This window comes from Zonotrichia leucophrys, chromosome 4, assembly GCF_028769735.1.
Source record: "Zonotrichia leucophrys gambelii isolate GWCS_2022_RI chromosome 4, RI_Zleu_2.0, whole genome shotgun sequence".
In the NCBI taxonomy this organism is placed as follows: Eukaryota; Metazoa; Chordata; class Aves; order Passeriformes; family Passerellidae; genus Zonotrichia; species Zonotrichia leucophrys.
The window spans coordinates 50,497,307-50,519,027 of NC_088173.1; the positions used below are offsets into that span (position 1 = coordinate 50,497,307).

Below are 21,721 nucleotides of genomic sequence, written 5' to 3' on the forward strand. Positions count from 1 at the left end.
TTCACTTTATTGCTATTCTTAAACATGCTCTTCAATATATGCCTAAGGCCCAGATGCTGAAAGCAATTCAGCATGGGAATAACTCCATTAGCTGCCAGGTATTTCTTCAGATACTCTAAATTAAACATGTCAGTGAGCTACAGGGAGAGGGATTAAGTGTTTTCTGGCTTGGAAGTCAAGGGCTCCACATCAAGAGTTCAGCAGCACTGGCCATGGGGCAAATATGTGGTTGGGATTTTTGCCTTTGAAAAGACACAGCAACACTGTCCTTTGATCTTCATTGGTATTCAGCATTAAATTCTCTATCTACAGAAAATTTATTCCAGACCTCAGAAGGGCTCACACCATTATTCTTGTTTTTCATACAGTGGTTGAGAATTTAGGGAGGGAAACAAAAATCCCGGAGCATGTATCTGACCAAAGCATGTTCTGTTTTTATGAGGTTGTCTCTTTTTTTCCAGTACAGCTCTCTCTCTCTCTCTCTTGCTAATAGATCACATGTTTGTTTTCATGATAATCCATAGAAACTTCTTGGAAATTATGATATAGAACACTGCCATTTTAAAAATGAGGGTCTAGCTTCTGCTGTCCTGCATGGGTAAAACTCCACACTTTAAAAAAATGGAACAATTGCAGACTGATCTACTAAATTTCTCCAAATGGCCTATTTGTTTTCTGTGTTGCTTGCAAGCACTTACCAGGGGCAATCCTACTAATTATTCTAGTTCTTGTAAATGAGGGGAATTACTTACACCCTCTCCAAGTCATGCTCAACTTTTGTGGCTTGTACTACTTGTTTGTATCACCATCTGCAAGATAATTAAAATCCTCTTCTGTGTTCTGTGTCTCAGATGGTACAAACAGATACAATTTCAGTTACTTCAGTGGCTATTTGCATAATGCTTCAATTAAAACACAACCTGAGTGGATTTAAAGCAGATGTATGCTCCAGGATCAGCTGCCAGCAGGTGTGAAGGAATTTAGATACAAATTTGGTCTAAGAAAATGTTTGTATCAGTTTCTTTATGTGCACCTGTCAGGGTGGATGGGAACCTTACATGAGAATCTTGAAGAGAACAGGCCAGAAGCATTAATTTTTGAACACTGCTTTTCTCCAGTCAAGGCACACGTTACTGAGCAAAAAGAAGCCTTTATCATCCAATTCTCCAGAGCAACAGATCCTCACACTGGAAAGACAGAGACGAGAGGTAATCCTAAATATTCCCTAAAGCACATGGTGACTGATTGTACCATGCCTATAGATCTGGAAGGGCAGAGGTTTATTTAGTACAAAGGGCAAATTTTATTAATGACCCCTATTGCTAAAGGCCAAGGAACAACAAGCAGGGTTTGCACTCAGTAGGAGTCTTCCATTCATTTGTTTGAAGTCAAAGACCTTTTAATGGGAAATATGTTCATGGAACCTGTAGAAAACTACCAGGAAAGCCCTTGGCCATTTAGGATTTGAAGCTTGGGATTTGTGCAGTGTTGCAAATGATCCACCTGCAGCTTGTTGTGTATTTGCATGTTTCCTGAGTGCTGCTTCCTGAATGTTCGTGTGCTTTAACCGAAATACCAAAGCACTGGCAGATGGGCTGCAAGGCTTGCCAAACCTTCAACTTGCTTCTTCTGAAATAAATGAACTGGCCAGATGATGAGGAGGTTGGGAACACTCACTGACAGAGGATTAGAATGCCAGTCTGTTTTTGATTTACTGAAAATGTTGAAATAAGTGTTATTTACTGTGCCTTCCTGGTAATTACAGCTTTTGGAGGTGAACAAGCAATGGGATCATCAATTTAGAAGTATGAAACAGCTTTATGAAAAGCAGGTAACAATGCTGACAACTTCTGTTGCAATGTGTGCCACCTGCTGACATTTAAGTCTGTGTTTAAATACCAGCCAACGATAGCCATGGTAAATATCTTACTTTGTCTTGATCTCACAAACTGAAAAAGCTTCATCACATAAAAGTGAAGCCAAAGTGTGTCAGTCTTCAGTAGGACAAACTAACCAGAGAAACAAAATGTCCCTGAAATTTAGGGTCAGTGTGCACATGACAGCAGAGATCTTCATGCCCTCCACACTGTACTGAAAATTGCACATAACTGAGAGCACAATTAACTGAAAATCAGCCTGGTGTGCTCAGCCCCTGATCCACATCGTCACACTTAGGCTGGTTCTTGTCCCATCTCTTGTGAAATCTGGATAAATTCTCCATGAAAGTTGTCCTCTGTAAGCAGAGACTCTCAAAATGAATTGTAAAGAAATATTTTCATTTCTGTTTTTTTTCCATCCAAGATCCAATTGACATAGCTGTTATTCCTTGCTTGTGGCTGTGTGGCGTCATTGCTGCAGACATTATCATCAGCTGCCTAGTGAAGTTCAGTGCTTACAATTTTATCTGGTATTCCAGAACCCAAGTTGGTTCATTGACTGACACTTCTCATCTACTGTTTCCTGCTATGAACAGGAAGTTTATAGAGTGAATTCATGTGCTTATCAGGAAAATTTTCTCTCTAATATTTTCCAGAAAGCTTTGCTGAGATCTGAATAATTCCTTTCCTTTTTCCCCCAAAGAGAAGAGCAATCCAAATGGCTCTTCCTCATTTCATCTGGAACTGTTTTATGCCTCTGGCTCAACACCCTGGAGGTGCTGTGCCTTGCAGAGTGCCCAGTGAGCCCAGCATGGTGTGTCACTTGCTTTCCAGCTGGCAGAGATGAAGGCAAGGCTGGAGGTGTCAGAGAGGAGAGTAAGCGAGCTGGAGCAGGAGAGGCACTGGCAGCGTCCGGAGGAGGAGAGGTGGCAAGTGCTGGGCAGGGAGAGGCTGCTGCAGGAAAAGGTAGGAGGGTGCCCTGTGGCACCCCTGGTGTGCTCTGTGCTGAGCTCTCTCTTGCCTTTGGCCTTTGTCCCCTTGTGTGGGTTGTGCACAGCCCAGATGTGAGACTGTGGCTCCTCAATAGCCTGCCCAAGGCTGCTGAGCTGCCTCATCACAGAACCGTTTGTAGAGAAAGAGTCATTTCCATGTGAGTGGCAGACAGCACAACATGTGTGGGGGGAGTCAAGGGCAGGTTGATTTCTACAGCACAGATTTCCCTCCTCACAGTTCAGTTCAGGGTGAATTTCTGTGTGAAGGAAAATGCTGCAGGTATTTCAAATGGAAGAGGAACAGCAGTGCAGATGTTCCACAAAGTGCTTGGCAAGAAATACTCAAGGTGTGAATGCAGCTCCAGCCCCCAGGTTTTGGTATTGAGTACAGGCTCTCATACATGTGCAGCTGTCTCAGCTCCCTGCAGATATCACTGACACTGGCAGTGCAGTTGTCTGGGCTGATCAGCTGCTCCAGAGCTGTGTTCACCTCACCCTCAGAGTGCTTGGGCTGCTCTCCCAGGACTCCTTGTGGGCTTTTGCTTCTCAATTTAGATCCCTGAGCTGGATTCCCACCTCAGTAATACCACCAGCCTGAATGATGAGCACCTACATAAAACTTTGTGCTCCATTTTAGAAACCCCACAGAGTGGTGCTTCCTGTGCTCATTCTGCTTCATGGTGTCATGTACTCCATGACCTCTGGTGAGAGCTGCTGGATGGTGACCATGGCTGAAGTTGGGCTTCTCTATTCACATGGTGACCTGAAACAAGTGGCAGTTGCATCACTTCCAGCTCAGATGAGATGTGAGTTAGCTGCTGCAGGAAAAGAAATGCAACCCCCTTAGCTTACATCTGCAAAGGCAGAACATCCATCTTACTTGCTTATCAATTAGTCCCAGCTAAACACACTTGATTCCAAATCCACAGAACAATTTACATGTTTTAAGACAAACTATGTTATGTACTTGCTGAATCACTGCCTGTATTTGCTGAGTGTTGATTCAGTGTGAGGCAGTCCATATTTTTGTTCATGTTACTGCCTGACTTTTAATGGAAAAGCTACCATTTTATAAAAATAAGGATCAGTAGTACACTCTCTGAGATTTTTTACTGCATACATGAATAATGAACTAAATGACAATATAGTCCATATATTTTTTTTTTATTTTTTTTTTTTTTTGTGGGGACAGGTTAACCAGCATTGAACTTTGGTCTTAAATCTGCAATTTCTGGAAAGTTTCACATTCAGGCAGTAAGTGCTTGTCAGCTTGAGCTAGCTGCTGGATGAGTTTCTACACTTATTGCAGAGATACCCTGCTAATCTTGCCTGGTTTTTGGAGAAAGTGAAATGTCCTAGCTAACTTAGAGCACAGCAGAGTCAAACTTCCTCATATGTAAGCAAGTTACTCAGGGATGTTTTTCCCTGGCTCAATTAGCACACAGTGATGAACTTCTGATGAGCCCAAACTGTGACTGGCTGCACAGAGATGAGCCTTTTACACAGGAAAAAAAAAACCCACATTTTTGTGGTGTGCTGTGCCTGTGATTGTTGGATCTCACATTTTTATTCACATAAAGCAGCTGCAGAAAATATTTGAAATACTTTTTTTTTTTCTGTTTTCATCTTCAAATTTGTATGGCACTGGGAATGGCTGGGCCCCCACCAGCATTTAGCCATGGTCTTATTCTCTCAGTAGAGAGAATAATTCTCTCATTTTCTCATAAGAGAAATGCAGGTTTGGGGTAACTGTGGGTGTGATTTTGATCTGCTTGGCCTGCCAGCATTCCCGTGCCTTCGTGCAACTGCCGAGAGCAGGGATTTATTCTGGTATGTTGTCTCTGCCTCATCATATGGTGAGTGGTCAAAACAATTTCTACAGACTTTATCATATCAGGGTGTGCTAATGATCTGCCTTCCTGCTGCCTCGTTTCCCAGCTGTGTTTGGGACAACAAAAATGCGGCACATCTGTCAGACAGAAGATTATTTGGAAAATTGTTCTTGAAAAATGCTTCCATCTGCATTTCTGCAGCATCTCTCTGTATCTTTGCATCCCAGAAAGACACAGAGGTCCTTAGTGAAGCTCTCCATGAAATGAAGGAAGAGAACAGGCTCCTGAAGCAGAAGAATGCCTCAATGACCAGGAGGAAGGAATACTATGAGAGTGAAATAAGTCGTCTCAACAAGGTAGGAGCAGGAGTGAGCTCTTGATTCCTCTAATTGTGGCATCTCTGTTGTCCCTGGCCTACCAGGTAGCAGCTTTTCAGTTCTGGGTGAACAGCCTGGTGGCAAACACATGATCACCATTTGGGAGCTGGGGAATGAGCAAGAACTCACTTCAGCTCAGACCTGTGCATGCAGGGCCTCCTTCCTTGGCTGCTAGCAGGGTTGCATTGCAAGGAGAAAAATTCACAGAGTGTTTGGCTTCTCGTATGAAACCTCTCTGCATGTCATGTCTAAGCCCTTCCTACACCCTCCCTCCTCAGAGCAGAGGAAATGGCACAAAGATGCTCCTGTATGCACCTAGTGAAAGACTCTGGTTGAAAAGAAAGGTCACACAGCTTAAAAACTCATTTTACATGTGTTCTGTGTTTGAGAATGATGGCTTCTCTTCAGAAGACATAGTCCTGTCCTAGTGCTTAAATCCATATGTATGCACATTCATACCTAGAATATTATGTGTATATATGTCTCACTGAGGAAATTGTCTTTAAATAGCTACATGGAATTATTTTTTTTAACTGAGGGAAAGTAATAAATGTAATTTTGTTTAATCAAAAGATCACATAAAGCAGTGGGTGTTTTCTAACAATTTTGTATTTAATGGTGAACCACAAACACTTCCTGAGGAAATGCATTGCAGTAACCATTGCTGTGTAACTTGAATAAGTGTTTTAATAACCTAAAGGGCCATGATGTGCAAAAGTCAAGCCAAAAACATAATGCTGCTGTAAGAAAAAATCTGACAAAACCCACGATCCATAGCTCTTTTTGAAATGCATTGACAGGACTTGCTCAAAGCCCCAGTCTAACTTTAATTCAGTGCCTTGTTTGTTAAACAACTTATTTAAATGTTTTATTTTGCTGTGTTATGATGTGACTATAATAAGACAGATGGGGTGTATAGACCATTCTTTTAAATGAAGCATCAATTTCTTATACACTTTTCCAACAGTAATTTACTGTTTTTCAGTGCATTTGCATCCTTAAAATCTCATGTCATGAATGTAGATTAGACGGGAAGGCACCCTCTGTGCCCTTTTAACTTTACTCCCCTGCTATCTCAGGTTCAGCCACTTGAAATTCTTACAAATTCTCTGCAATCAAACAACTTTTTCTTCTTTTTGTGTGAGTGGATAAAGCAGGGTCTCACAGTATTGTGTCCAAATGCAGTTTAGGAATAATCTTCACCTTACCATTAACTTTCTGAAGATTGATTTTCCAGATTTTTCCTTTTTTTCCCCGCCATAATTCTGAGTTGTAGAACCTCCTCAAAAAGGTGTTAAAAGGAGATTCAGAGGGGTAGAAGAAGGGTTAATCAGTATTTTCACCCTCCCAGTTTTAGGTTCATCCTTCTGAATGTATTGGAATGGAACAAAAGCTTTGCCACTATTATAACCAGTTTCACTTCTGCACAATTCTTAGGGACAGCACCTCATCAGATAAAAAGCTTTCCTTTTCTGTGCTTCCATGGAAAGTGCTTGATTTTCCTTGGGCCTTGGATAATTATTTCCAACCCTTGGATTACTTTGGATACTGGTTCTCCTGCTTGGCCAGTTCTTCCCCGTTTGCCTCCTCCCCCTCCAAATATCTTCCATCCTTCCTGCTTGAGTCTGAGAGCAAGGGAGGGCTGAGGATCATCAGCATGAATTCAGCTTCTAAAAGGGTAAATTTGTGAAAGGGATAAAGTCAGGGATTTGTATTTTATGTGAGAGAATGAAAAGAACTGCATAGTATTTGTGCTTGAGTAAATAAAATAATATATAATTATAATGTGTGGTTATAGACAGAGAGATGTAGGAGTGATTTAATTATTCCAGTTAAAGGGAGAGCTGTGTAGTACTGTGAAAATAAAGTCTGAGAAGGACCGTGGCAGAATTTCAGTGTGGAACAGGTAAGAGTGGTACCAGTGTTGTGTGTATTCGCAACTCCCTCTAGTGACAAGCTATGGAGACGACACATCTTCCTCTCAAGCTGGAGGTTTTACTTTGTTCCATGTGTAGGAATCCCTGCTTTTAGTGAAAAGAAACCTTTTCAGTCAGACTTTACTATAGTAAAGTGAGTTTATATCCAGTGTGTATAATTGAAGCAACTACAAGTGAAAGGGAAACCTCTTCCTAATAATTTTAAAGGATATTCTTTTCTTTTTCATGTAGTGAATCTCTGTTTAGTAATTTTGCTGTTTGATGTTGCAGGCCCTTCTGGATACGTTGAAAAAGCAGCACCCACCTGTTGTTGGGACTCCTCCAGGGAAGGGTGACAGGAACAGCATCGAGGAGATGAGAACCCAACTTGAAGTTCTTAAACAGCAGGTAAGAACAGCTCAAGTGAGCCTGGATGGATTTCACACAGCATCATTTTCCCTTCTCTCCTGGGATTGTGCTTGGTAGACTTGCTGTGTGGAGCTTCTGAAAGGAAGAGCCAGTTTAGCCACAGCCCTTTGGAACGATGTTTCCTCAGATGCTGTCATCACAGCAGAGTCCACAAAGTGAAACTGAGTCCTGGCAGAGGACTGGAGCAAGGGCTTGTGGAGGACTCAAAGCAGCAAAATGGCTCTCCTGACTCCTGGAGGTGTCCAGCTCTCTGTTAGAGTCTGAATGTCATCCACAGGGAATGCTAATTGTCATTAATTCCTGATTGTGTTTTCTGATCCTTTTATCTTAGAAGTTGCCACTGTGGAGAATTATCCAAAGATCCTAGTCTTGGAAGACTAGAGCATTGGCACTGCAGTTTTTCTAAGTGTGAAGCAAACCATTTGCATTCATAACCTGCATCCCAAGGACTATAGATTTGTATCTATTTATTTTTTAATCTTTGCTCTGAGGAGCTCAAATGCTTTGTGCACTGTTTTTCTTTCCATATGAAAGAATCTGTTTAAAAACAATATAGTTTTCAGATGATTTTAACACTTCAGGTCTGTTGTCCTGGATAGTGTCAGGGTTAACATTATTGACACACAAATGGATGTGATCAGAATGGGAATTTTATTCAATGGGAATAAAATACTTGTTTCTGTCACGTTTGACAACAGAGCCAGATTTTGCTCTCTAATGTAATGCTTGCCACATGCTGGAGAATAAAATCCTGCACTTGATTGTACAGTAATGAGTTATTTCATTCTACACAATAAAATAGAGTAAACCAGGTTTTTTTTTTTTTCCAAAATTCTCATGGGGGATCCATTTTATGAATGTGTTTTTCTAGTTGTATAAATCAGTACAGTGAGTCCAGACTTCCTTCTACATGAAATGGAGCAGAAGGCTCCAACTGGATGGAGGAGGGACTCCTGGGACCAAGAGTGACGTGACAGAGTCCCACAGGAGCTTGGCTGTCATCAGCCCATGCCTGGTCACAGCAGAGGGAATGAAGGCATTCATTCCTTGGGAGGTGTCCCCTCTTTCTCAGGGCAACAGGATAAATGGCAAAACTGTGCCAAAGAGGTTCCCTTGCAGCTCCAGCAGATTGTGCAGCTGGGGAGTGGGAGGGAGGTGGGACAGTAGAGAAGGGATTGGGAGAAAAGAAGTGAAGAAACACTGAGAAGTGTGTAGATGGACAAGGAATGCAAGGATACAAAGATTTCTGCAAGGGACAGTTTTGTCTCTGCTTCAGAGGGTCAGGAAAAGAATTTTTTCTTCATATAAAGCCCTGTGCTGACCTTTTTCTTCCCCTGAGGTATGAACATTTTTCTAGTCCTTCTGTGAAGTCATAGCACTGCTTCCAGCACAAAGAAAACTAGATCTGTCCAAGGGGCAGGGCATGAGCCACAGCAAGCAAGTTTTTTGGGAAGAGACTGTCAGCAGGCTCTAGTGAGCAACCAAGGGGACATGAAAGGGCTTCTGAAAGTTCTGGTGGTGGTTCCCACCCAACCATGCCTTTGCTGTTGTTTGTCAGTAGAAGTGCCACCAACCTCCAGCTTCTCACCAGGTGGATGCCTGCCCATTAGCTGAAGAATTAAGTCAGTCATCTTAACACCAAATAATTTATGGATTTGTGTTTTGTTTCCAAATCTGTGTGCTCACTGCCTGTGCCTGGGGTGGTCAGATATTTTTTTAATGGGATGAAGCTCTGTGATTCCTGACCACATAAAAAAGAGCTAAGCCACTGCATCCTTCAGCATTTGCAAGGCAGCTTATTTTCTAGGAACAGGGTCAAACATCTGTATTTCCACTGGGAATTGTGTACATTCCATTCCATTTGGAATTGTGTACATTATGCTCCCCTCTGCCTCTGCACTGAGCTGGGGAAGTTCTTCTCTAACTCCTTGCACCTGAGATATACAGGAAGGAGTTAAAAGTGCCCATAAGTGAAGAGGAAACTGGAAAAATGTTGGTGAAATGTTTGTCCTCCACCTGCTAATCCCTTAAAAAGATGGATACTAGTATTTGCTATCTCATTTATAATATTTGAGACTGTTATTTGCCAGTCAGCTTTTTGAGTGCAAGGTTGTACAAAAACTGGCACTGGGGACTGTTTCAGTTTTCAATTTCTGTTTCAATTGGTGAGTGCCACTAGAGCATGGCCATTGCTTGTCACTTTGTACCAGCCACAAAAAAAAAGACCAGGGAAACTTTTGTTTGGAGGATTGTAGGGAGCAGGGATCCCCTTGGAATTCACCCTTCTGCTTGGGCAGGGTTTAGAAAGCAACCAAACCACAAAGTGGCCCTGCTGAAGCTCACACACTGTTCATGATGATTGCAGGTCCAAATATACGAGGAGGACTTCAGGAAGGAGAGATCTGACCGAGAGAGGCTTAATGAGGAGAAAGAAGCACTGCAGAAAATTAATGAGAGATTGCAATCTCAACTGAGTAAACTCAGCTCTCAGGTATGAGTCAAAAGAAAGCTCCCATTGCCAGCACATGTGTATTTTATTTTTTTTTTCTCACTTTCCGCACAACTCAAGGTTTTCTGGCTTCCATTAATTGACATTGGATTTTATATGAGGTCACCACCTGGGATGAAATCATTCTGAAGTAATGCAGTAAGAAGATGAGAAACGATTAGAGAAGACTTCCAAAATAAGTAGATGAAGGGAGTACTTATTGCAAAAACTTTTCAAACATATCTGAAAATGGAGGAGGGGGAGGGTAGCCACAACCAAAAACAAGTCCAGAGGACTTTGATTTTTTCACTGGCACTTGATATAAGAGCTCTAACATCAAACCAACTTTTGAAATAAGGAGCTTCTGTAGTTAATCCTGACCTCTGCAATTGAATTACAGAGTGATGTTAATATCACTGAGGAAAAAAATGCTCTCCATACAAATTAGCTGAGCAGCCTCTGCAATAATTTTTTTTCTTGCAACATCCTTTTTATCTCTTCAAAGTAGTGTCAGTAGGAAGCCCTAGTAAAATCATGGCATGCAAAACTCTGAGCTTTCACAATCCCCATTTAAGAATGACGAAATTCCGAGGTTTCCTGTCTTGACAAAATTGTGCAATGCATTAAAAGAACGGCTGATTACCAAAATGCTCTGTGGTGATTTATTGTCCTCCCCAACGTTGTTGTGGCACAGAAACTTCAGGATTGCCTTATTCTCAGCCAAGCCATGCATCAGAGGTGGTAGGGTCTTGCTCAAGTGTCAGAGGCCAGGTGCTGCCCAGTGCATCAGCAGTTCACACTGGAGATCTTCCAGTTTGCCTCTTCCTGCCTCGGGATTTGATTAAACTGAGCTTGTGGAGGATTTTAAAGATGAGAGCAAGCATATAAAATATTTATTAGTTTGTTTTCTGAAGTCAAATTATTTAGTTGTGACTCACAGAATCACAGAATATTAATCATCTTTTACCCCTCCTTACTGAGTCCTTAGGCAAATTGCTGTTGACTCTACTGGAATGCAGAGGGCCTTAGAAAAGGCAGGCCCAAATCTGAGGCACACAACTTTGGTCCTAAACCAAAATTATTTACTTATCTTATCATTCCAGTGACTGTCCATGTAGTTCTGCGTCAAACTATTGAAAGCAACTATGTGTAATGAAAATACAGAATTGTTTTTGAATAGAAAAGACACAGTAATGTGCTTGCCATATCTTGGGGTCAATATTTTCCTCACATAAAAAGTGTCAAGACTGTGTTGTGGCACAAGTCAGCTGTCTTAAATAACTTTTTTAATGATAAGTAGTATGAAGGGTCTCAACAAGCAGCGTTGCAACCCACTTGTACCTGAATGATGTGTTGATTTTATTCTGCTGCTAATGCATTTATTCTTCTTGTTCTTTTCTTGACAGACAAAAGACCTCCCAACACAGCCTGGGAGGCCCAGTTACCCAGCCCCACTGTTCCTCTCCCCGTGTGTCAGTTATGGGGGCTGTGGGATGGTTCTGCACTGTCCGGATCCGCGGGCACACCCGGCCCCTCGCAGGGCCCAGCAGCAGCAGCAGGGCTGGGTAAGGCTGCCACCATCCCCTGGGGGACAGGGACACTGATTTCCTCACAGGTGCCATCACCTGCCAGCTCAGCAGCAGCTCAATCTGTGCTTTCCTAGTGTGGTGTTTCGTCCAGATCAAGATGGAATTCACTTTGAAAATACTCTTTATCTGTAACACAACTAAGAAGAACAACAGAGTTCCTTTATATTTGTTTGTTAATTTAAAAAATAAGGTTGTTTGATTGGAGTCTTGCTGATTTCTTAGATTAATTTATTCCCATGACAGACATTCAGAGCTCTTTCTAGCTGTATAATTACCCCACTTCAGAGGTAGGGATCTGCTCTGAGCCTTCAACATAAGGTAATAAAAACCAAATCAGGAGAAGTGGAAGTTTTGTCTGAGTGTGGCTAACACAATGGGAAATGTGCCTTTTTTCCTGAAACACAACAGGGGCCTGTCTTCCTCAGCATGAAGAAGAATAGCTTTGCACTGGAGCAGGTTCTGTGAGTGGGAGTTATTTATTCCAAGGAAAATACTGCTTCAAAGAATATTTTTGATGTGCATTGCGTTATCTAAGTGACCTGGCTTGTTCCAATCTACTGAGAATGCATTTAAACATGGTGAATGTCATTTTAAATACAAAATATCTGATTCTGGCTATAAAGCTGTCACATATGGAAAGATGCTCATTATTTGAAAAATTATAGCTGAATTTTTGCAAAATGCATGTAAGGCTTTCAGGCCGTAGAAATCCAATGGAAAAGCTGTGGTCAGACAAGCAATTTCTGTGCTTCAGGAGTGTGCTTATCTGCCTATTTATCAAAGTTGGAAGTATTGCAGAATGTTTTTCCCTGCAATTTGGCCACTGGCCCAGATTATTTTGGCTCTTCTCCCTGAACTTTCATCATCTGGGTTTCTAATTCTGTGAGGGATCACTGGGTTTACAACTTTGTCATTCCTGCCGGAGCGCCGGTGTCAGTCTGACTGGTTGCTTTGTAACTCCCAGTTTCATTCTGACCCTTTTTTTTCAATTCTTTGCCTGTGTGAGTTGCTGCTCTGAGCTTTGGGTACCTCCCTGAGCAATTTGTTAGCAATGAAGAAAGGTGTTAGAATTTAATGGGTGTCCTGATACGTAATCCTGCATGTTTAGGCTGTGCTTTTGCCTTCTTTTTCTGTTCTTGCACTTTTTCTTTCCTTTTTAAACTCTAGTAGAAACATTTTGGTTAGTCTGATGTAAAATGCACATCTTGTTCTTGAAATTAATTCAGATTTGCAGGGTACAGGTACATAAAAAGAGAATTGATCAGAGAACATAAAATTCACCAGAAACTCAAAAAAGCAATGCAAATGAGTGTAATTTGAGCCATTGTTGAAAAACTACCTGTGCTTAAAGCTTTGTATCAAGGTCTACTTTGTTTGCACACAAGCACAGAATTAGTTGATAATTCCTGTGACTGGAACAATTTAAATTGAAATACAATAGCTCCTTTTTTTTCCTGACAGTGTATGAGGGTGATTACTGCTGTATAAGCATGAGTGACAGCAAAACATAAAAGTTAAATCTGTTTTCTCTATCTACAGCTTCATCTTGCCGTCTTAATTCAGGCAAAACTTCTGTAGGAGTATATGAAATTTGTTCCCTGCAAATTGAAATCTGCTAGATTCCCCTTGGGGCTACTCAGTGATTTTGTCAGAGTAATTTCTGCAAAACAAGAATCATTTTTCCAGTGTAACTAATTTGAAGCAGCAATTACCTAGACTTTGACAAGCTTGCATGGACTACTTATTCCAGACAGACAGCCTAACACAGCTCCAGCTGAAATGGCTGGTCCCAAAGTTGTTTTCTCTAGTGGTAATTTGCTGCTCATTTGCCACAGTGGGTGGTGTAAACTATAATGCACTATTTCTTCCAAGATTTCCCTGGACAAAACTGTGTCTGCATGGACATAACCTTCCCAGTACTTCCTCTTATGAGAAAGATGGGAATTTTCCCTATCCCACGGTGTTTTCAGGAAGTTATTTGATAATAGCTAATGCTATAAAAACAGCAGTTCTAACCTGTGAGCAAAGGGGAGAGGGGAGAGAACTTTATTCCATGGTTCATTCCTGTCACCCTGGAGCATTTTACAGCTGCTACAGATGCATTCAAACTGGAGCAGCTTCACCTGTTAGGTGGGCCAGGTTTCTCTGGGGTTCTTTGGTGGAGGGAGATGCCTGCTGGTATCTTCTGCTGCACTGGATTCCTCAGCCCTTTTTAAGTCTGGTTTGGTCCTCTTAATATGTCCTTGTGATTTGTGGGATCTAGAAAGGTTTTACACCAATTTTTCTGATGCCATAGGGAAGGAAGTAAGCTGGAAGACTGGGATCGGTGGAAACAAACCCAAATACAAGATTTTGTTTTGAACTGCTTTTGTATGGCTAATGAGAGGCTTCGCAGCACAATTATGTTTTTATCATGTCACTGCTCTTTTGTTTGAAGTGCCTGTGAAGTCCATATTGCTGCAATAATGTTTTATTGTTCTGTGCAGCCAGACTATCAGTGGTGTGTTCCTGACCAGCTTCCGCCAGATGTGCAGCACAAGGCAAATGGTAAGACAACAGCTGTACAGAGCATGTATTAAATGGACTTTTTTTTTTTCAAATGGAGGCCTTTGAGGGATGTAGAGTAAACTTTCCTGTCTATCTGTTGAGTGCTGATGTGACAGCTTTGCCTTGGAGAGTCAAGGTTGGCGTGTGTGCACCACAGGTGAGGTTTCTGATGTAATACCCTCTATGTTACAGCTTTGTTGCAATTCATAAAATGTCTCTGTTACACATTACAGGATCACACATTTGCCTCATTAAACACCTAGTAATAGTCCTAAAGAAAAGATACCCTCAGAATTCTCCTTAGAGCTTCTGTTGCTCCAGCAAAGACCAAATTTAGTGATGTGCCAAAACAAGGGGCCAGCATGGGGCAAGTTTAGGAGTCCTTGGTAACAAAGTGCAGGCTTTAGGATGTTGTTTCCCCTTAAAGACAGAATGCCCATTGCTGTTCCTGGTCTGTTCTGGTAGTTCAGGTGGTCTGAAAATAGAGCCATGGAAGTGAGCAGAGTTAAATACTTGCAAAGGGTCAGTACAAACTGTTTTTTGGAAACAGGGAGGAGTAATATTTGTATCTGGCTTTGAAATAACTCCTGGGTGTTTTGAAGTACTTGTTTCAGACCACTCCAAACATGGACACCACCAGGAATCTCTTGTGGGTGGGAATCTGGTGCCAGTGGGTACCCCATGGGGGTGGCAGGGACTGCTGAGTCCAGAAGTTGTTGTATTACACCTGGAAGAAGAAGAAGATGGCTACAGAGGAACTGTTCCATTATTTGCTGTCATCCATGCTTGCCCAGAAGAGAGGGAAGAGTGGGAATGTAGCTCACCAAAATGGCTGATGGGCATCCCATAATGACAGAGCAGCTCTTGGAAGAGTTCTGATGTGGTCACAGGGAAAGTAGTGCTGTGCCTGCACTGCAGAACAGGAGATTAATTTTGCCATTCCTCCCACTCAAACTGCGAGTGATTTACTGCACCAGAGGATACAGGGAGGATGTTTCTGACGGGGAATGAAACCAGTCCTGCCACCAACTGCAGCTGTGGTCCAGGGCAGTGCCCTGGGGGGATCTGAAGGAGGAGAGCTCTTCTTCCACCCTGCTGGACTACATGACTTCCCACTCCCTGAGAAAAACTTCTCGAAAATCTGTGCTCTGTGTGTTTCTGTTCCTTGCCCAGAACATCCAAACACCACCTTCTCAACGGGACAGGGATTAGGATACTTGAGACTTTTCCCTTCCCTTTTTGCTCCACCCCCTTTAAAGAGGATTTCTTAATAGTGCAGTGTAGGATGTCTGCTTTAACACCTTCTGGGCTCTTATTCTCTTTATCCTGGCTGCTGAAACAGATGATTTTGATCATTTATCCACGGATCACACAGAGGTCAAACTTCCACTCTTGAGTCACTAGCTTGGCTTTATGTATTACATATAATTGTCTGTATTAAATCTGTAAGTATTTTGGGAAAGGTTTCCAAGATAGAAGCTCCAAGAATATGCGATGAGCAAGAGTTCTTGATGTGCCCATTTCTTTGCTCCATTTTGTACGAGTGCTGATTACCCTGGTGGGTCTAAGTGGGCCAGCATGTGCAGCAGCATTCCTGGTTCTCAGTCCTCATCCTTCATTTTCGCAGTAGATTATAAATGGACAGATAAATCTCCTCTCTGCTCAGCTAGGTCTTCATTATAGGAAACAAATCAGCAGTGAAGCAACTTTTAGGCATGAAAGAGTTTCCTTTAGGAATGCTATTTCAGTAGATGTTTCTAGGAAAAACCTTTAAATTTCCCTTAACAAATTTTCCTTTGATGCTGGGCATTTTTTCTTAAGTAATAATTATGAAACACGGGTCACAGGTTGTAACTTCAGAGCTGAGCACAGTGAAATGAGTTGGGAAACCAATATTTTTGATAATATTTCATTTTATAAGCCTGGCTTAGAGATATCTGAAATCTGTGAGAGTCTCATAATGTAATTGGGACTTTAAAGGTGTATGTAACTAAAGAGGGCTTACTAATTTTTTTTGTAGCTTTGTATAGAGGCACCTCCATTGTGTTTTCCTCCCTCTCCTGTGAAGGAGGAAGGTGTTTGCACTTGGGTACTTTGGCATTTGACTTGGGTTCTGCAGGGGTGCTTCTGTAACCAGCTGGAATCTCATGTTTTCTGTTTCTCCTGTAACCATATCTGTGCTTCTGACTGACACCATTCTCCACAGCTGCTGCCATGGTAAGAGGAGGCTGTCTCAAAGGACTGCTACCCTTGTTAAGCCCAGTTTGTCTTTCTATTTTGTCTAAAAAACATTTTTTGTCATCATCTATAGATATAGGATTACCTCTGAAGAATTTTTAAATTAAAAAAAAACCCCAACCCTTTGCTACAGAAATTTGATGAACACTATTTGATGCGATTTTCTAAAGTTTGCTCTCCAGACTGTTATTTTCCCCAGAGATGTGTTTTGGTAGTTGGCAGAGGATCACTTATGCAATATTGTGTCCAGCACTGAGCTCTTGTGGTTGTGTGGTGGTTTGGATCTGGCACTTTGAGATTTGAGCCCTTTCTAATAAACTGGGAAGAAATTCATCAGAAACAGGAAAGGATGAGGGAAATAGGGTGGGCAAAATGAGAGGAAATAAAAACCCCAACCCTCAAAAAGCTGCTTAGAACTTCAGATAACTCATAGCTAAGTTCAGCTTGGCTTCCAAAAAAGCAAAGGTGTTCCCATAAAAGGTCCCAGTATATTTCCAAGAATAACTCTTCTTTCTCACCTCTGAACTGATCCCTCCCCAGGTACCTTGCTGTGCAGGAAATCTTAGTCCTAAAATGTGCTGAAGTTCTCCCAGCCTTGTCTTGTTGGACCAGCAGTGCCGCCTTAGAGGAAATTTAGCTCCTAAGTCTCTCTGTGCTCTGTTGCACTCCTGATGTCAGAATCTGACCTTTTTGTTCTTGGTTATGTCATTCTGCTTGGTTTTTGTAGTTGATTTGGGTGATTATTTTTAATTTTTTAAGGAGCAAGGCAAGAAGATTTCCAGCAAATGTACTTAATGTCATTTTACTTGGCAAGCAGTATTGACTTCCTTCCTTATTCAACTGTGCAAAATTGAAAAGACAGTTGTAAAAAAGAGCTTGATCTTGGAGATTTTCCCTGGACCCAGATCTTTAATGCAAAAATCTCTGGAAAAAAGGTTTATTGCTCAAAAGCCTACTCGGGGCAAGAACCCTTTTGCGTGCTGCAACTGCTGGCATGTCTTGGCTTTTTCCTTTGCAAGATTAATCTACTGCATTTTTTCCCTTGGCACAAATGTTCCCAGTATATGCATTTAAGGACCCCAGTTAGCCCTTCAGAACATCAGCTACAACCAGTGGGTTTTTCCAGCCTGAGCTGGGTGTTTTTATCTTGGATCCAGTGATGCCAGGCACAAGGAGAAGCCCAAATGGAGCCTTTGGTTTCCCTCTCCAGGGGTAGCTCTGGAGGCTTGTGGCAGCAGCTGGTCACCTCCTCATCCTGGCAGGCTCAGGGAAAGCAGAGCTCAACCTGCACAGCCCTCAGGGTGCCCAGATGAGCCCATGGATGTGCCTGCTTACTTCCATTAGAATCTCATCTCCCCTTCCTTTCCACAGTCTGCTGCTTCCCAGATTTTTGCCCTGGAGGCGCCTAATTTGCTGCTAATGTTGTTATAATTACAGCTAATTGGAAGAAGAGGAGGGAGAAGTGTGGGGTTTGCCACTGAAAATAATGACATCTGTAGGGAGAGGGGGGAAAATATGAAAAACAGAAAAAAAAATGGATTTGTGGAGGTCTTCAGTAAAAACCAGACAGAAAAAAAAGTCAATTAATTGACATCTTAATTTTCCTGGAAAAAATCCCAGACCCCTAACATTTTTGTTATTAGCATCTCCTCAGTGCATATATTACATGAGAAATTATCAGTGCTTCCAAGTAGTCAAGACAGATTTAATTAGCAGCTTGCCATCCCCATTGGGAATGAAAATGTGATTATTTTCAGCATTTTTACTGATCCAGCTTGATTTCTGCTACCGCAAAAAGGCCATTAGCACACTTCTGATTCCTAACTCCAGAGCATGTGAAGTTAAAGTGCTTTTAAAAGTCAGCTTGAGCTGAAGATCACTGAATGTGTTGTAGTTCTTGAGAGTACCAGGCAGAAAAGTCTCTTGGGAAGAGGAACAGGATATGTGATTTAAACATCTGCAGGATTTGATCATTTTATTTCTATAAGCCAAGAGATCAGGATTCATTACTCCTGATGTTTTCTCTTTAAGTGAAATAGTGACTGCATTTGTGCTTGTGCTACTAGAGATGTATCAGAGCATTTTTCCAAAACGTTTTGAAGCTTCAGGAAGCATGTGTTGCACTAGCAATAGCATTTTTCCTTTCTCCAATTTTGTTTTATTTTCTTAGCTTGAGTGACTCACTATCAAACGCGTTTTTGGATCACAGACACCTGCTTAGCCTTGGGTACTAATTACTCCCTCTGTGAGATTTAGCTGCTCTCTTGGGTGCACCTAATGCCAATGTACACCTCTGGGCACTGCTGAATGTCAGCTGATCTTTTAAAATGTCTGGAAAGATTTTACATGGGGGCTTTAAACCATGAGACCCTCCTGTTTGCTCTGTGTCAGCCACCACCAGGATCAGAGGAAGGCTGAGGAGGAGAATCCTGGAGCACTCTTTGCTAGCCCCACTCTCTTTTGCTGCTTCACTCCTACTGCCACTTGTATGGGTTGGATTACAGCCTTGTAATGAAGTACAGTGTTGGATTTGGGGGTGTGTGTGTGAAAGTGTTACAAAATGGAGGAAAATGACTCCTGAGTGAGTTGTGTTTCTCAATGTCACAGTAATTCCCATTGATTTTGCTTTTGCAGATTCCTCCCTGGAGAAGGGAGCCCATCGCTGACAGACCCTGGCCTGGAGAAGTGTAAACCAAAGGCTGCAAGGGACTCTTGCAACTTTATTATTCTGTGTTCTTCTGGGTTTTTTGCTCCTTAGCTCCTTATCTCTTCAGTGCCTGTGATTTATGTCTGGTAAAATCCCTGTGAGGACAATAGAAAAGCAGCTCGCGCAGGCTGGTGATCCTCAGGATCCAGTTAAACTCTGCTGGGAAGCGTTGCTGCCCTTTGTTCTGAAGATGCTGTTTGTGCTGCCTTGTGAGAAGCTCTTTAAACGCCTGATGAGAAGAGATGCAGTTCTTGCTGGGGATTCAGACTGTCACATCTGGTTTGAATTGAATTCAAGAGCTTACAAGCCCAATGGTGGTGTGATTTTTTTTGGTGGTGGTTGTTGTTTGGGAATGATGAGGGGTTTTATTTGATTCCAGGGGATGGTTTGTTGATTGATCACCTTGAATTCTGTCCTCTCCTCCTTGGTTGGTAAAAGGGAAATCTGCTTCACTGTTTAAACCCCTTTGTGTAATTATGATCAGGGTACCACCCATGCCAGGCCAGCTAAAACGTGCCCATTTCCCCTTTTGAGTCCAGGTCGATCTCCTTTTGTATTGGCTCTCAAATTACATGTAAAACATAATCACATGGGTTTTTTCTGTGTGCACTTATTTGTATTGCAAGGATTTTAGTAGTAATATTGAATGGGTCCAACTTCTCAGTGAATATGGCTTTATATTTCCAAATTGTTCTTGTAATGAATCTGAACATTGTCATGTAACCTCTAACCAAGAATAAAACCAGGCTTTTAAAGTGAAATTGTATTTAGACAATAATTTTTTTCAGAAAATTTTGGTGGATGGGTGTCCAGCAAACATTACTTGATAATCTACATGCAAGATTGTCTCTTCCCTTCAGGCTTTTAAGAAGGCTACTTTTGAGAACAGGTATCCAAACCTGCTGGGACCTCACCTGAAAGAAGAAACAGATTTTTGCAGGACAGGAGATGTCATGGTAGCTCAGGAGTATTTCATGTGGATTTAAATTCTGACACAAAGAGTTTTTTGAGCTATGCAAAGACAGTCATCAGCTACAGGACAGCCTGCATGTGTCATTTCTTCTTCTGGAACAGGTTATTTCCATTCCTTTCAATATTCAAATGCCTGTGCATAGAAATAATAACCTTACAGCATTAAACATGTCCAGCATTTGATTTTGGGCTCAATGGGGAACGGTCCATGGGAAAGGATTCTTCTGCTTTTACATTGTAGAGCAATGCTGCTTCTGCCAACAGGGATGAAAGAGCTGGCATTCCTGACTTACAGGACAGACTCGGGAAGAGCAGGAGCAAAGCACTGAGAGAGGTTGTTTTTGGTGAGCTATTGAAAATTAGAGTTTGACTGCAACCTTAGCTCCACAATGGACTCCCGAGTCTCTGCTATGGAGAGGGGAGTTTTTATCTCTGCACGAATTTGGGGCTGGCTCGCAGACACTGCAGCAGCAGATAAAGTAACAGAGCACAATGTGCCCCGCTCCTCCTGATCAGCCATTTGGCTAATAAGGGTGAGATCATGGAAAATGCTAATGCACTGCCTTCGGAAAATCCAATTAGGATGTGAGCTCCCTCAATGGGAGCTCCCAGCAGGTGACCAGCGCTGCGGGCAGCGCAGCCCGCTCCGAGCGCCGGGGATGCGGAACAGACGCGCTCTGTGTGCCCGCAGCGGGGGCAGCGCCCGCTCCATTCAGCGCCGCTGCTCTCCCCAGCCCTCCGCCGAGCATTTGTGGGCTCCGCTCAGCGTCTGACAGCGTTAGCTGCCCCCAAAGGGCGGCTGAACGCGAGCTATTCACAGGGAGAAAATGCTCTTTGCAGGGCTATCTTTATAGTCACAGGCTTTTAATGTTTGTCAGGCTTGGGCACAGGACTGTCAACTTTGGCTCACGCAAATCCTAATATTCCTGGTGTTGTATCTTTTAAATATTCCTGTTTGTATCTTTTAAAATGCACATAAAATGCCTGGAAGTTGCTTTTCTGCTGGATTTTCTTGGAATGATGTATGTTCCCCCAATGCAGGTGCTGTCATCTGTCTGAATTAGCATTGCCAGGCTCAAACACCCCCAGAGGAAATGATTTCTGCAGTGACCCAGACAACTCTGAGAGGGTGAGTTATTTCAGTTAAAGTCAACCATACTGTTCTTAACAGGGATTTTTCCTTTCTTCAGCTGTGCCAAAACTGGATATCAACACTCCCAGTTCTCCCTTAAAAACCTGGGGTCTTCGGGGAGTTTTTGTCCCTTTTCTTTTTCCTGTGGAGAAACATGTTTTGTTTTTCTACATAGTCTCATGAATTATAGCAAGAACACACCATCCATGAAAATATTTTCTTCTCAGCTGAAATGAGTTGTTTCAAAAGCAGAGCTAGAAATGCGTGGTGAACACTTTGGGTGAAATAATGATCTTTTACCCTTTGGCTCTGAGTCCCCACACCCAAAGACTTGCACTTCATTATCTTCACATCATCCTCCTACCAGGATGGATGGATTGCTTGGCCATGACAGCAGTTCCTGGGTAATCAGGATTATGGGGTGCCCAGCATTTCTGGTCTTCATCCTCTCTCTCTCTTTCAGTAGTCCAGAATGGAATGAGAAAAAGCAGGTGGTGTATGACCATGCAATTTGGTCAAACAGTCTCAGCTTCCCACTATCATGGATGGGGAATATACTCTGGAAATTCTACCTAGCCCATAGCACCCTGTGCTGAGCTGAGAGGGTAATTCTAATGAGAATCAA

The 21,721-nt window shown here is 42.3% G+C and overlaps 1 protein-coding gene across 4 annotated transcripts in view; it reads left to right on the forward strand.

Annotated features, from left to right (window-relative positions):
• Window positions 1-19,751, forward strand: part of TNIP3 (TNFAIP3 interacting protein 3) — a 50,042-nt gene extending 30,291 nt beyond the window's left edge. For all 4 annotated transcript variants that reach the window (XM_064712382.1, XM_064712384.1, XM_064712383.1 and 1 more), the window contains 9 exons: window positions 1,119-1,208; window positions 1,766-1,831; window positions 2,712-2,843; window positions 4,929-5,057; window positions 7,286-7,402; window positions 9,789-9,914; window positions 11,318-11,476; window positions 13,987-14,047; window positions 18,920-19,751. In XM_064712382.1, the coding sequence (XP_064568452.1) occupies window positions 1,119-1,208; window positions 1,766-1,831; window positions 2,712-2,843; window positions 4,929-5,057; window positions 7,286-7,402; window positions 9,789-9,914; window positions 11,318-11,476; window positions 13,987-14,047; window positions 18,920-18,951 (912 nt within the window). In that variant the 3' untranslated portion in view covers window positions 18,952-19,751. The remainder of the gene's footprint in view (window positions 1-1,118; window positions 1,209-1,765; window positions 1,832-2,711; window positions 2,844-4,928; window positions 5,058-7,285; window positions 7,403-9,788; window positions 9,915-11,317; window positions 11,477-13,986; window positions 14,048-18,919) is intronic.
• The last annotated feature ends 1,970 nt before the right edge of the window (window positions 19,752-21,721 follow it).